This window comes from Phoca vitulina, unplaced genomic scaffold (genome assembly GCF_004348235.1).
Source record: "Phoca vitulina isolate PV1807 unplaced genomic scaffold, GSC_HSeal_1.0 scaffold107, whole genome shotgun sequence".
NCBI classification, from domain to species: Eukaryota; Metazoa; Chordata; class Mammalia; order Carnivora; family Phocidae; genus Phoca; species Phoca vitulina.
This window is the reverse complement of record NW_022589810.1, coordinates 387,756-401,136: the sequence shown is the minus strand read 5'-3', so window position 1 is coordinate 401,136 and position 13,381 is coordinate 387,756. Positions and strand designations below refer to the sequence as shown.

The 13,381-nt window shown below is 44.2% G+C and overlaps 1 protein-coding gene across 5 annotated transcripts in view; it reads right to left on the bottom strand.

The window, feature by feature from the left end:
* Nucleotides 1-850: 850 nt before the first annotated feature.
* CLCN5 (chloride voltage-gated channel 5) overlaps nucleotides 851-13,381 on the bottom strand; it is a 153,693-nt gene continuing 141,162 nt past the window's right edge. For all 5 annotated transcript variants that reach the window (XM_032397929.1, XM_032397928.1, XM_032397930.1 and 2 more), the window contains 6 exons: nucleotides 10,688-10,768; nucleotides 9,902-10,444; nucleotides 7,851-8,037; nucleotides 6,227-6,625; nucleotides 5,850-6,066; nucleotides 851-4,563 (listed from right to left, as the gene is read on the bottom strand). In XM_032397929.1, coding sequence (XP_032253820.1) covers nucleotides 4,473-4,563; nucleotides 5,850-6,066; nucleotides 6,227-6,625; nucleotides 7,851-8,037; nucleotides 9,902-10,444; nucleotides 10,688-10,768 — 1,518 coding nt within the window. In that variant the 3' untranslated portion in view covers nucleotides 851-4,472. The remainder of the gene's footprint in view (nucleotides 4,564-5,849; nucleotides 6,067-6,226; nucleotides 6,626-7,850; nucleotides 8,038-9,901; nucleotides 10,445-10,687; nucleotides 10,769-13,381) is intronic.

Below are 13,381 nucleotides of genomic sequence, written 5' to 3'. Positions count from 1 at the left end.
GGTTGTATGGCGTGGGACGCAGGATGGCCTTCCTCCTGCCATCTTGCAAGAACTCAGACACATTCTTACTAGGGCTTCTCCACTGCCACGTCTTCCAATTCTCTCTCCAGAGGGAGTCCAGGCAAACCCAGAGGTGGTTAAACAAAAAAAAAAAAAAAAAAAAAAAAATCAAGGTTTTAGGACACTTAAGTTCAGACCACATATTTAGACATCTATTTTTTTTTTTTTAAGAACTGAATATCCTACTTCCCATTTAATTTCTAAATCTCTAGTTTTTCTCAGGGTTTTCAAGAGCTCAATACTCTGTGCACCACCCTGAAAAAATGTTCTCCTGCTTTCTCTGAACTGATCGGTGGCAATGTGGCCTGTCCTCAGTAAGCACTTCGGCAGTATAAAACACACTGGCCATTTCAGATTCTCAATATCATCTTCACTATCATCATTGAAAACCCAACTTCAAAAATTGCACTCCTCGTGATTTATTAAAAAAAAAAAAAAAGATACTGTGGGGTAACAAGTTCACCTTCCTATTCATCACCTCACAAAACAAACCAAGATTGAGAACCCAACCGGGACAGGCGACTCAAATACGTAAAACGTATACCATGCTCGATTACTTTGCATGATGGACTCTATTGCGTGACAAGTTTTTAAAAACATATTTGCTCCCCCCACACCTGAACGAATTCATAACATCATGGTTAAGGGGCGCCTGGGTGGCTCAGTCAGTTAAGCGTCCAACTCTTGAATTCGGCTCAGGTCACGATCTCGGGGTTGTGAGGGGTCGTGCGATGCAGCCCCGCATCGGGCTCCAGGCTGGGTGTGGAGCCTGCTTAATATTCTCTCTCTCTCTCTCTCTCTCTCTCTGTCTCCCTCTGCCCCTCCCCTCCTTTAAAAAAAAGATCATGGCTAAGAATTACTTCACAGCCTTAGACCACACTAAATCCCCATTACTTTATCTTTCTCATGTCTCACGGAAATGGAGACTTGCTAGAGAAATTTATGCCGTGCTCTGCTCTTCCCGTAAGGGGTTCAGATTCCGCCTCTGCTGTCAAAACAACTGAGCCACTTTGCTGTTCAATCAGCAAATTAATCGTTTGCTCTGCCAGCTGGCAAATCCAAAGTGTCATCAATGTCAGATTACCCACCAGAGGGTATCAGTGCTGTGGGTTACGGCACCCCTACTGCACAGCTGGTCTGGGCCAGAAGGAAGCTGCGGCCAGAGGAGAGGAGAGCGTCGGAACAAACATCCGAAAAGAAATGACCTTGACGGCGGCCATTAGTTTGCATTCTCGGTCCCTTGCGTCCTCCCTCCTGTGGTCTAACGGTGCATTAACTGTTTCGGCCTCTTTTAATTCTTTACATTGAACATCTGACTCTACAAAGTATAGCAGCTAGACTTCTACAAACCTACCGACTCCCACTCTTCTCACGACTGGCTGTGTCCCAGATCTTTCTCCTCTGCAAATCCTAAGTCTCTTGAAGCACGCACTGGCATTCTTTTGTAAATCCTTCCCTTGTGTCGGGCAATTTTCTTTTCTTAACACCCAAACACACTGGTCTCAACTCAAATTAATTTGTAAGTGGCAGATCATCTAGTCTTTTGCCATTGAGGTATGTGGCCACTTGAGGCTCCCGACGGGCCTCCCTGTAACGGCTTTGTTTGTTGGGTAAGTCTGTCCAACTGCTGAATCTGCAACGGCAGAAAGCACATTTTCCTTTGCCTGAAGACAAGAAACCCTTGAGTGTTAGGTGCTGAGCTAGCAGGTAGCAGAGAGCTTTAGCCACAATTAGCCAACCTTTGGGCCAAACCATAGGATTGGACATATAATGAATACCATACACTATAGCTACTTCTAGCCTATGTGTTACAAGGATTCCTGAGAAGCTGAGGTTAATGAATGAGATTTATCAGGAGTGAGGTATCAAAAGGATATTATTCTCTGGAGGGCCAATCGGTGCTTAGTATCTAGAAAGTATACCTTGGCACAGTGTTATCTGATTTCTCAAATTAATTCTCTGAAGTAGCACCTTAACACTGGCTCATCTGTCTGAAATCAAAAACAGAGCCTAGAAGAAACACAAAGGCAAACTTAGACGCCCTCCATATCGCCGCTGCGCTATGAAATGCGACCAAACCTTTGTCATCAAATACCAGAAATACTAACGCTTCCTGTTTTGCAAACTTTAGCTGGACGGCTAATAAGAAAAGATAGGTAGTGAACCAGAAATACACAGATAAGAATGGCTCCTGCACAATACACAGGGGCGGTCCGGCCCACGGCCTCATCCCATATGAGGAAATCAGTGGCATGGAAGGGACAAAAGACACAGAGTGACTGAGTCATGACTCTAAGAGAAGACAACCTAGAGAGCTTTTTTCTCTTTCACTAAAATGTTAGCTTGATAAACTTAAAAAAAAAAGAAAAGAAAAGAAACGAAATTCTGGTGAGTGCCTTGATATTTGAAAGATAAAAATCAATACAAGCCTTGGCTACCCAGGTCTGGGCAATGAAAGATCTTCAGATTTTGGAAAGATAAGAACTAGGGGTAAAAAAAAAAAAAAAAAATCCTAGATTCAGGGCTCAGCAACTTGTAAGATGAGGCACCCTGAGGTGTTTGGGGAGGGGAGGCGGGGGCAGGGAAGGATACGCCGAGCTACTGCTGGTTCCAGGCTGGAAGGATGGCGCCAAGTGCGGGGGGACAGACCTGTAGAACAGGAAAGGCTGAAATCACAGCCCTGCAGTTGAGTCTCGCTGCTATGGGCACTGGGCATCAGCACAGAAAGGGAGGGAGGCCTGGCAGCAGCAACTGGACAAGAGAGCAAAGCAAATGGCTGGGCGTTACCTCGGGGGTCCATGTGCCAGAAGGTTGCTGAGCCCCGGTTTACAATTTAACTAGCCCCGGGAGTTATTTCTTGAGAGAGGAATGATTAACCAGGCATGGCGCTCAATCCCAAAGAGAGGAGTCGGGACTGAGGAGTGGGAGGGGGAAAGAATGGAGGGGAACACGGGGGTGGGGGCAGCCGCACATGGGGAAAACAACAGAAAATGAAACCAGGCGTCGGTCGGGATGACGGTGGTGGCGCTGTGATTCCCCCAGGTGTCCCTATGGTGTGATGTTTTCTACTGCAGGAAAGGTGGTAGAAAATTGAGACAGGCACCTTTGCAAATGGATAAACAAGCACCTTTGGTGTCACCAGGCCTTGTCCACACCCCTGGGTCTTAGGATGGTTCTGCATTTTATTCAGAATTCTAACGAGCCTCAAGGGAGTGGCAGCTGCCTATCCTAATTCCAATGCCTCAAATAGATTTGAAAGTACCCCAAGCCTAAATTCATGTTCACAGGGACAACACTGGCCTGTTACATGTACTTAACACTGGGAGGAGGCATGAGTGCCCAGTTATTTGAGTACTGGTGGTCTTTACGAAGGAATGCATGAGAATGCAGATTCAGCTCGGGATCTTCCCTGGTTTATCAGTACACAGTCTAGACTTGGTTCCCTTTACTATTCTTACATATTCCAGAAGCCTAAAGCACCATCACTCACGGAGGTGGCATCTGGGTAAGAGAATTAGTCGGGACCTCACCAAAAAATGTGAAATTCCTTGTCGTTGACTTTGCTTAGAACTTTACTAATCATTCATTCCAAGGAAGCTGGAGAAATCATTCCTTGCTACTAACAAATTCATGGCGAAGTCCTTGTCTACCAGCTAACAAATACCATCTGGAAAATTACCCTTTTTGCAGACAAGGAGAAAGTTCCGTAACTTATCTTTGTGCACTTCAAAAGAGTACCAGGAACAAGCAAGCTATAAAAGTCAACCTCTCTAAATTCGTTTAGAGAAGGTTAACCAAAGCAGCATTGTCTTATAATCAGATATTAAAATTAACATACACGTACACACACACAAACTAATAATGCTAAATATTGTAACAGGAACAAGATAACATTTGAACTGAATTTTCACAGTCTGGAAAACACCATTACTATTTTCCTTCTGGCTTTCCTTTCTGTGGTTGGAAAAGCAAAGCCCCTTAGTTTACACTTCATCTTCCACCAATGACAGTTAGAGTCCAAAAAAGTGACTTTTTCATGAGTTTCCTGCAGGCTATAGGTCAGGACGGTTGGAATTTTTCTTGCATAGTTTTCAGTGATTGCATATTGGCTAACAATTATGTTTTAAATTAAAAAAAAATTTAAGAAGAATCAAACCAGAGCAATCTCATTGACTCTTTCACGAAATCTTCCTAATGCAGTGTCACAGAAGCCTAACTGTATTTTCTCCTAAAGAGAAGATTAAAGTCCAGAGATTATGTAGTGCAACTGGTTAACTTATAGGAAAGAGACAACACACTAATATAACTTCACCCTCCAAATATGGGAAATGTGTTTTGGGTACCCAGTTAACAAAACACATCCGTGGTCTGCAATGTCCTTCCTGTTTTACATCCAGCACAGCCCTGTGATTCTAGTTGAAGAGAATGGAGTCGGGATCTTGGTTTGCCATCTGTGCTATGTGCTTTAACACGTCCTTTTTGGTAATGATTCCGAGCAACCGCCTGGAAGACAAAACGAGACAACAAAACAAAAATAAACCTGTGGTTAACATCCTGCGAGGTGACGCTTTTCCGCCCCAGTCCTTTGCAACTCTGTCTTCAACGCTGTCTGCACTTACGGCATGAGGCGCTGGCGGGACTAGGTGACGCGCGCCAGGCAAACGGGACTGGGCATGGGTCCCTAGACAGGCGGCCAGCATTTCTACCTTGGGTCTCGCATCCTGCTACTTCTTGGGGCTTAAGTATTCCCTATATGTCTGAATCTTCTCATTTGCCACCCAGTTCAAGTGCTCCTCCTCCAGAACGCCTCCCCTGATCCTGTGGGCCAGCAATGACTGCGTCCTCCTGGCAGCAACGGCCTGACCTATGCCCTTGTCCCGTCTGCTGTCGTGTGACATGGGCTCATGTGATCTCAGATTCCCTACAACACTGCGCGCTCCTTGAGCAGGGAGAAGGGCCTTATTCCTTTTTTTGTGTCTCCTTGGCGTCTAGTGGAATACCTTCTTGCACGAAATAGGGGATTCAGTAAATGTTGAATGAATCAGTTAGGGGAAGTCCCCTTGCTGATTCAAATCCTGCAAGACATCTGTTACAACATTTAGAAATTGTAGAGAGTGAAATTCTTACATAATTGCTGGATTAACATAGCATGCTTAGAAAAAAAAAATCCACCCTCCTCCTCCACCTCCCTTCTTTTCCAATAAAAATAGCAGGGCTTCCTTTACTGCATAAGAAATGTCCCGGGGGGGGGGGGGGGACAGAAAAGAAATTTCTTAAAAATTAAAAAAATAATAAAATAAAGAAATGGCCCAGAAAGAAAGAGCCTTGACCTTGAGAATCGGAAGACTTGTGTTTAAAGCCTACCTCTACTATATATTAATGCGGGGCCCTTGTGCAGATCTTCAAACCTCACCAAAACTTGCTTTTCTCATCCTCAAATAATAGTAACAAAGGTACTGTAAGGACCAAATACTATATACACATATAGTACGTAATACCATCATAACTTCAGTGCTGTCTGTTCAAGAGGACACAGCCATTTCCTTTGCGGGGGAGGAACTGCATTATTTACAACGTGCAGCAAGCAGTTCCCATCTCTCAAACACACTTTTCCCCCCAAACCCCTTTTCCGTTAATTATGACGATAAAAGAAACACATCCATCTTCATCACGGAGCTTCAGGAGGGCAAGTGCTACTAACGTTCAAATGAATTGGGTTCTCCTCTCTTTATCTCTCTACGGTCTCCTTCCTCCCATAGCCCAGCGTGCCTCCCCCAAGGAGCCCTCACCCGTTGTGCGTAACCAGGCACTGCCGCAGTCCCAGCTTGCGGAAGATGTCCACGACAATCTCCATGGGTGTGAGGTCAGTCACAGTGAAGGGGCTCAGATCCAGGATGTTCCGGAGCTTTAGGGTGGGCGGGGTGTAGGGCGGCATGGGAGGAGAATGTTCGGTGAAATAAATGATGGACGTGCTCACAACCCCATCCTGTTTTTTTCGAGCATTTTCTATTTGAGAAGTAGAAAAAAAAAAAAAGTTGAACATGGAAGTGCTCGTTCTATCTTGATGGCCCCTAATTCGTCCCGTCCTCCCTCTGTCTTCACCCCTTTGACACGTATTGATTTATTTCCACAGCGGATCCCGTGATCCTCTTTCTGAAATCCTTACCAATGGAAATAATGAGATCTCTCCGGAGGACAAAACCCACAAGTCTTTGGGACTCCCGGGACACCACCACTGGGAAGCCACTGTAAGTGGTTTCACTGATGATAGTCTCTACATCTTCCACGGTCATACTGTCCTGAGTAAGGACAGTCAATAAAGGATCATTTCTCCGGGGTTTCATCACATCCATTGCCAGGGTCTTATGGGCGAACTCTTCTTTGGCTTCAAGAAAGGGGTAACCGTTGAGACGAATGTGGGCATCATAGATGCCCTCTCGCCCAAGAGCGTCTGCCACCCACTTGCTTGTCATGGCTGCAGCCATCAGAGGCACAATGTACTCCAAGCCCCCAGTTAGTTCAAACATTATGACAACAAGGGAAACAGTCATCCGGGTCACCCCACCTGCAACGAAACAGATACAGGCCACTGAAAACAGGAAAAGTTCAGATTCATGCCAGATAAGGGCCTGCGACAGACCCCCATCCAGGGAAAGCCTACTTACCAGAAACACTGCTAAGAGGGGGGCTCCCCCATAACTGCAACTGCATTACAGCCAGTTTATAATGGACCTGAGTCACATTTCTCAAAATAACATCTACAGAAGCGCAAGAGGCCTTCTGCATTTTTCTCCTTTTGTTTCTTATTCGTGCGTTGCTTTCTCCCCCTTAATTATAAAGGTCATTGCAGAAGATACCCACAATTTGTGTAACACTACTGAGATGAGAGGTTCTCTGGAACGTACAGGCCATTGTGGAAAAGTCAGAACACATTTCTTTAAAGTCTATAAAAGACGGGGCAGGCGCCTGGGTGGCTCAGTCGGTTAAGCGTCTGCCTTCGGCTCAGGTCATGAACCCAGGGTCCTGGGATCGAGCCCCGCATTGGGCTCCCTGCTCAGCCGGGAGCCTGCTTCTCCCTCTGCCTTTCCCCCTGGCTTGTGCTCTGCTCTCTCACTCTCTCTCAAATAAATAAATAAAATCTTTTAAAAAAAAAATAAAGTCTATAAAAGAAAGTCATTATCCATAAGCTCACTGCCTAGAAATAAGCAGAGTAAAAATTTTGAATGACTTTTTCAAGTTTTTCACTATGTAAAAATCTATGTTTTTACGTAGGTGAGCTCATATTACACATTTAACTCCCCACCATGCTCCCCTCCCCCCACTTTATGTCAGGAACATCTTGGATATTATCACAAATTTATTTAACATCATATTTAAAGATGTTAAATGTCAGCATCACATTTAATAGCTACATAGAATAACATTACAAGGTTATACGGACCATAATCCACTGAACCAGTCCCTTCCTGTGCATATTTAAGTTGATTCCAATTTCTTGCTATCATAAATAATCCTGTGATGAACACTCTTGGGCAGATATCCTTCTCCACGTTTCTGATCATTTCCTTAGTATGATGAAATTTGAGAGTAAAATTGCTCCCCAAAGGGAGGAATGTAGCTATATGATAAAGAATGCTTCCAAAGCACTTGAAAAATGGCAAACCCAAAAGGAAACGGATGGTCATTTAAAAAAAATAAATCAATCTGCAGTCAACTGTGTTTCATATCACACTTCTTCATGATGTCACCTGGGTGGCAACTTCTTCAAACCCAATGCAGACACCACTCACCCAAGCAGGCTGCAGCCCCAACCATCGCATACAGGCCAGGGGTGATGCAATCCGCTCCCTGGCTACACCAGCTGTTGAAGATGGCCCAGTCATGGTGGTAATAAGCCAGCTGTTCCATCCCCACTCCCAAAAGTCGACCTGCTATAGCACCAACAGCCATGCTGGGGATAAACAGGCCAGAAGGGATCTGCAAAGAGAAAGCAACGGGTGCTTAGGGAGGCATGATGCGCCCACCTGGCACGTGGTAAGGGCTAGAGGACTGACCCTCTGCAAAGCGAACAGGCCAAATGACAATTTAACTATGCACTATGCTAGCAAGTGGCCATAAAGACTTGTGTAATGCTACAGGGGCTAGAGGTTCTCTGGGACGTGCAGGCAAGGACGACTGCAGAGAAGCTTACCCTGATCCGGGGTCCATCAGGCAAGAGCCTGAACTCTCCAGACCAACACAGAACTGGAGGCAGAAATTAAGCCTTTCCCAAAGAAAAAGGAAAATAGATGGAGTTTCTCACATATGCAGACATGTTCCCCAATTCTGAATTCTTAGCAACAATTCCCCTCTATTGACTATCTACCACGTTTTATGCTGGATACTCAACTGACAGGATTCCCTGAGTTCTTGACAACCACCCCTGGGGGGACAGGCGTTAGGATTACCCAATCACAAAGAACTCAAGGTTCAGGGAGGTGAAGTAACTCACCCAAGGTCAAGATACAGTAAATACCGGTGCTGGGGATGAAACGCAATGTTCCTAACCACTCCCATGTACTGAATCTTAACCTACTGCTCGCATTAAAAGGATTGTACACGAGGTTACATTTTATTTTGTAACAGTATAAAGAAAGACGAAATGATGACATTTTTTAAATGAGGTAATAACTATGGTTGCGTGACTATCCAAAACAAAAAAAAACAAAACAAAACAAAAAAACCCACCGCCACAACCACCAAAAGACCCTCTCGTCGGTCTCCCACTCTATTTCCTGACTCCTAGGATATATACGGTGAATTCTCAATGTTCTGTGTGAAGGGAGGGAAATGATGACAAGGACAAAATAAAACAGCAGATTATTTTTAAATAGCCTGTGTTTGATTGTGGAATACATATGAATCTGGGTGGGTCTGATGGTCTGAACATTCACTTTAAATGAAAGAATGAAGCCATGACGGGGAAAAAAAAAAAAAAATCACTCAAGAAGCACTGTAAAACCTTCCGGGGTGTCGAGGAGGATGCTCATCAATTCAGAGACTATAGTACTGGCTAAACTGAGCTGTGGAGTCTTCTTCTCTGGTTTGAATCTCCATTTCCCTAGAGAACAGAGGGAACTAACTTGGTAGTTGGGTGCTAAAGAAAAGACAAACAACCTAGGGAGGAGGAAGAAAATACCTCAACGAATGTTCCTTTCTGATTTCTTCTGAAACATGGAACTGATAACAAGTACCGAAAATAAAAGATGCTGGCCCGACGTCTGCTTCTGACAGTTGCACTATTAACTTGGGATCACCTGTGAAGTTCCTGCTACTTGGGCATTGATGACAATGGTATAGAATACATTTAGCGCCACACTGGGCCAAACTGTAGGACATTGCCATCTTAGGGTCAAAATGGTTGAATAATGGCTACTTCATTTGGTTCAACTTGATACTTTGCTCTGTTGGCAAACTCTAAAGCCACCCTCTAAGGACCAAAAATGTGGTGGTCAGATATTGTTTTAACACAAAATGCACATGAATAACTACCTTACCATCCCTTTTGAGGGGCAAAATCTGTTTTCCTCTGGAAAGGAGAACACATTTCTCCTTAAATCTCATCACTGAGGTTTGCATGTGGCCTAAAACTAGGCTTGGACGATGTTTGGTGGAGGTACAACTGTCTAGGAAGTTATGAGGACATGTGGGGGCGGGGGGGTGAGGGCTTCTGAGGGTGGGGGATAATCTACATGAAGCCGGAAATGCCACATGAGCTTTGAAGATTGTATGGTGTCTTGGCTTTGCCCCCCAAACCCACAGCCACACATCTACCCACCAAGTATCAAAAGGATGTGCTCACCTTCATGCCAAAGGTGAATATGGTGATGACAATTTTCAGTATGAGTGTCAAGGCCAGCTGCCACATGGCACTGTAGACTCCCACACCAGCTGGTCTGTCGGGCAGCTCTCCCCCCTTGCTTGTGTTGAAGCGGTTCTCATAATCACAGAGCTTGGAGGAGTCCAGCAGGCCACAGTCATTGAACAGCTCAGAAATAAGCTCACTTGTGCTCATGCGGGTGTACTCATTGGGGAAAGCCAGGATGGCAGTGATGGCTGTCACAACGAGTACCTCCACGACAGGGTACCTGCCCAGCTGAGTGGTCTTACGCTTCCGACACCAGGCAATGTTGGTGCGGATAAACAAAGCTCCCCACAGACCACCAAATATGCCCAGCACAATGAAGGGCACGAGCTCAAAGAGATGCCAGGGGGTGTGAAACTCCACATAAAATAGAACCAGGCGGCTGTTGCCAAAGGGATTGATGGAACGTAGAGTAAAAGCTGCCACCAAGGCAGCAAAGAACGAGCGCCACAGCGTTTTGAGGGGGAAATAGTAGCTGACCTGGAAGAAAGAAGGTGAGAAAGCAAACGTAAATCAGGATGCAGAAACAGTTTCAGGTGAAGAGTCACTGCTGCAGTTCTTTGACGACCGAAGAACTGCCCAGAGAGCGCTGGTCACACGGTAAATGGTAACCCGCTGAGTCGGGAGGAGCACTTCAGGTCTGCAATGTCCCATAGACACCGGCCAGGATTCCTGACACGAAAGCAACATACACATATTCTAGAGACAGATAAAAGTAGTTACCTCTTCTAGGCTGAATAACACCCCGCCGATTGGTGCCCCAAAGGCTACAGATACACCAGCTGCCGCTGCAGCCGACAAGACCTACAATCCAAAACTCAAAATTAGTGTTGGAATAATGACACCTTTCTACCGTCGATCACGTTTTAAAAAAGGAGTATTAGTGTTTACTAAACATTTAAAAAAAAAAAACAACTATATGTGCTCCATATCCGGTTAATCAAAAATGAAGTTCAATTCATATTTACTTATTTTGAGAGCAAACGCTGCAGGCTACATTTCAAAGGTATGATTCAAATGCTGGAACAGGTAGAGGGTCTTTCCTGTGTAATTAATCTGGGCATGTACTTTATTCCGAATCATTCCCCTCATCCCCAGTACTCTCAATTCATTAACTGAATTTGAGTCTGTAGACCTATTAACCACCTAAATGAAGTCTTTTCAGTGATATATTTACATAGTGCTTTCTTTATTAAGGGATGCTTTTTAAATGAGATTTTAGAGAAGGCTGTCATGATACAAAACTGAAGTAACAATTGGCTCACAGCTACTCAAGAGCTGCAAATATTCACACAATAGGTGGTTGGGGTTTCCTGTACTCTGTGCCCCACTTGGTCCCTACTGACTGGTGGAAACAGAAATAGGGAGCAAACTAGAAGCAACGAGAAGCAAGGGGATAGACTCTGAAGGGAAGAGAAGACCTAAGTGTGTTTCGGTGAGGCAAGGAAAAGGGCTAGGTGGGAGAGGAAGAGGAAGGGGAAGAAGCTGTCAGAGGGAAATAAAAAAGGACAAGGAGGTAGAGAAAGAGAGCGAGTGATACATAGCCCAACCTCAGTATGTAGGCACACTCATGCGCATGGAGAATATGCATGACCGACACCCCAGAATTAATAGAAGGATAAAGTCCTTTCATTGGATTCTGGTTGCTGTGGAGTGATACGTGATTTGTGGTAGTAAGGAAATTTTTAAAAGAAAGTTCAATGAAATTGAAGAGCTTCTGAAGAATAAAGTGGTTCTTGGCAAAATAAATAGGCAGGTTTCCCTGGGAGCGCAGGATGGCCCAGGAAAATGAAGGGGAGGAAGGAGTGAGGTCTCTGGGGCTAGCCTGGGAGGACTTCGAAATTCGTGCCTATGTACTGGCTTTCATCTGAGAAGAACAAGGACAGTCAAACAAGAGGATCTCAGTGACTCTTTCGGTTGAATTATGAGGAAAAAGAAAGAATCGTGATGGCTGGTTTGCTTCAAGTTTTTGCTGACAGAGTGGAGTCTGTCTATGCCCTTCCTTCTCAAATCTGTAATCTCAACCATCTGCCCACTTTGACAAGGCCCTGGGACACAAAAGGGTTGCTGCCGATGGTGAGAAGGACAGGAAAAAATAACTGGAAAGTCTAAATAAACCATAGGAAGTGAACTCAAGATGCAAATATTCACGAGTCTAGTTAGAGAAATACATGATATCTAAACAGGGAAACACCCCCAACTCCCCTCTCATTTTATAAGGAACTGTCTGAACAAAAATGCCAATTTTATGGAATGAAAGTAACCGGCAATCTATAGTTTCGAAGTCCCCCTACCCATGCAAAACCAGCAAGAATCAACACTCTACTCTTGCCAGCTAAACTGGTTTTTTCATCTCTTTAGCTTCTGTTGTACCTTATTCCCATCTAACAACCTCACCAGTTTCACACTGCCTTTATGCCCCACTACCATTTGACAGGTAGCTAAACAATCGACTCCGACTTCCCTCTCCCTTTCCTGCTAACCTTCCTCTCCTGCCAGGAACTTTCCCCCTTGAACTATCAAAATGGATTCCATATTTGAAATTTCAACATCTTTGAGTTTCCTTCTGGGCCTTATGGTTTGGTTTGTTTCGTTTTCTGAATAAATCACTGGGTTCCAATTTTGTGAAAAATCCGTTCTAATGAAATGACCTTGGCCTTGACCCATTTCATATGTGATTTCTGTGTAATTCAAGGAAAACAGAGCAAGAACCATTGTTTTCTTAAATCCTTAATTATAGCAGGATAAAAGTAACCAATGACCTGGGACATTTCTAAAAACTGTTCTTCCTCCGCAAAATGATATACATTAAGAACTGCATGAACATGAGAACAGCTACAGAGATGCGGTGGTGGGACTAAGTTAGCGGGGTTGAGGCAGAAGGCAGACAGAAATCCTATACACAGAGAAACTCATTCAGTGTGGCACTAGGTAGAAATAAAAGATGGAAAAGCTGGTATCTGAAACACATGTGGAGCTTATATTCGTTCACAGGAATAAACGACTTCTTTTAAAAATCTTCTCTTATTTTTGAAACTTATTTTGTTATAAAACAGCACAACATGTATAGATTGATATGTAATAAAGGTTATTAGAGTTAAAGTCCTTACTTCTCCCTCACTACCACCTCACTTTCCTGCTCACCACAGGTGGACATTTTCAACAGTTTGGAGTAAAACCACTTTCCAGACATTTTCTTTCTAGGTGCACATATACATACTTTTTTAAAAAAAAAAAATTAACTGAGTTATTCTATACATGCGTCATACCAAAACTGGCTTTTGAAACTTAATGTTATTTTGTAGCCATCATTCCACGTCAATATACGTAAGGCTATCTTTTTTAACGACTGCCTAGTATTCTATAGTACGGCCAGAATCTCGTTTATTCGATCGGTCCCCTGTTGATGGATGTTGC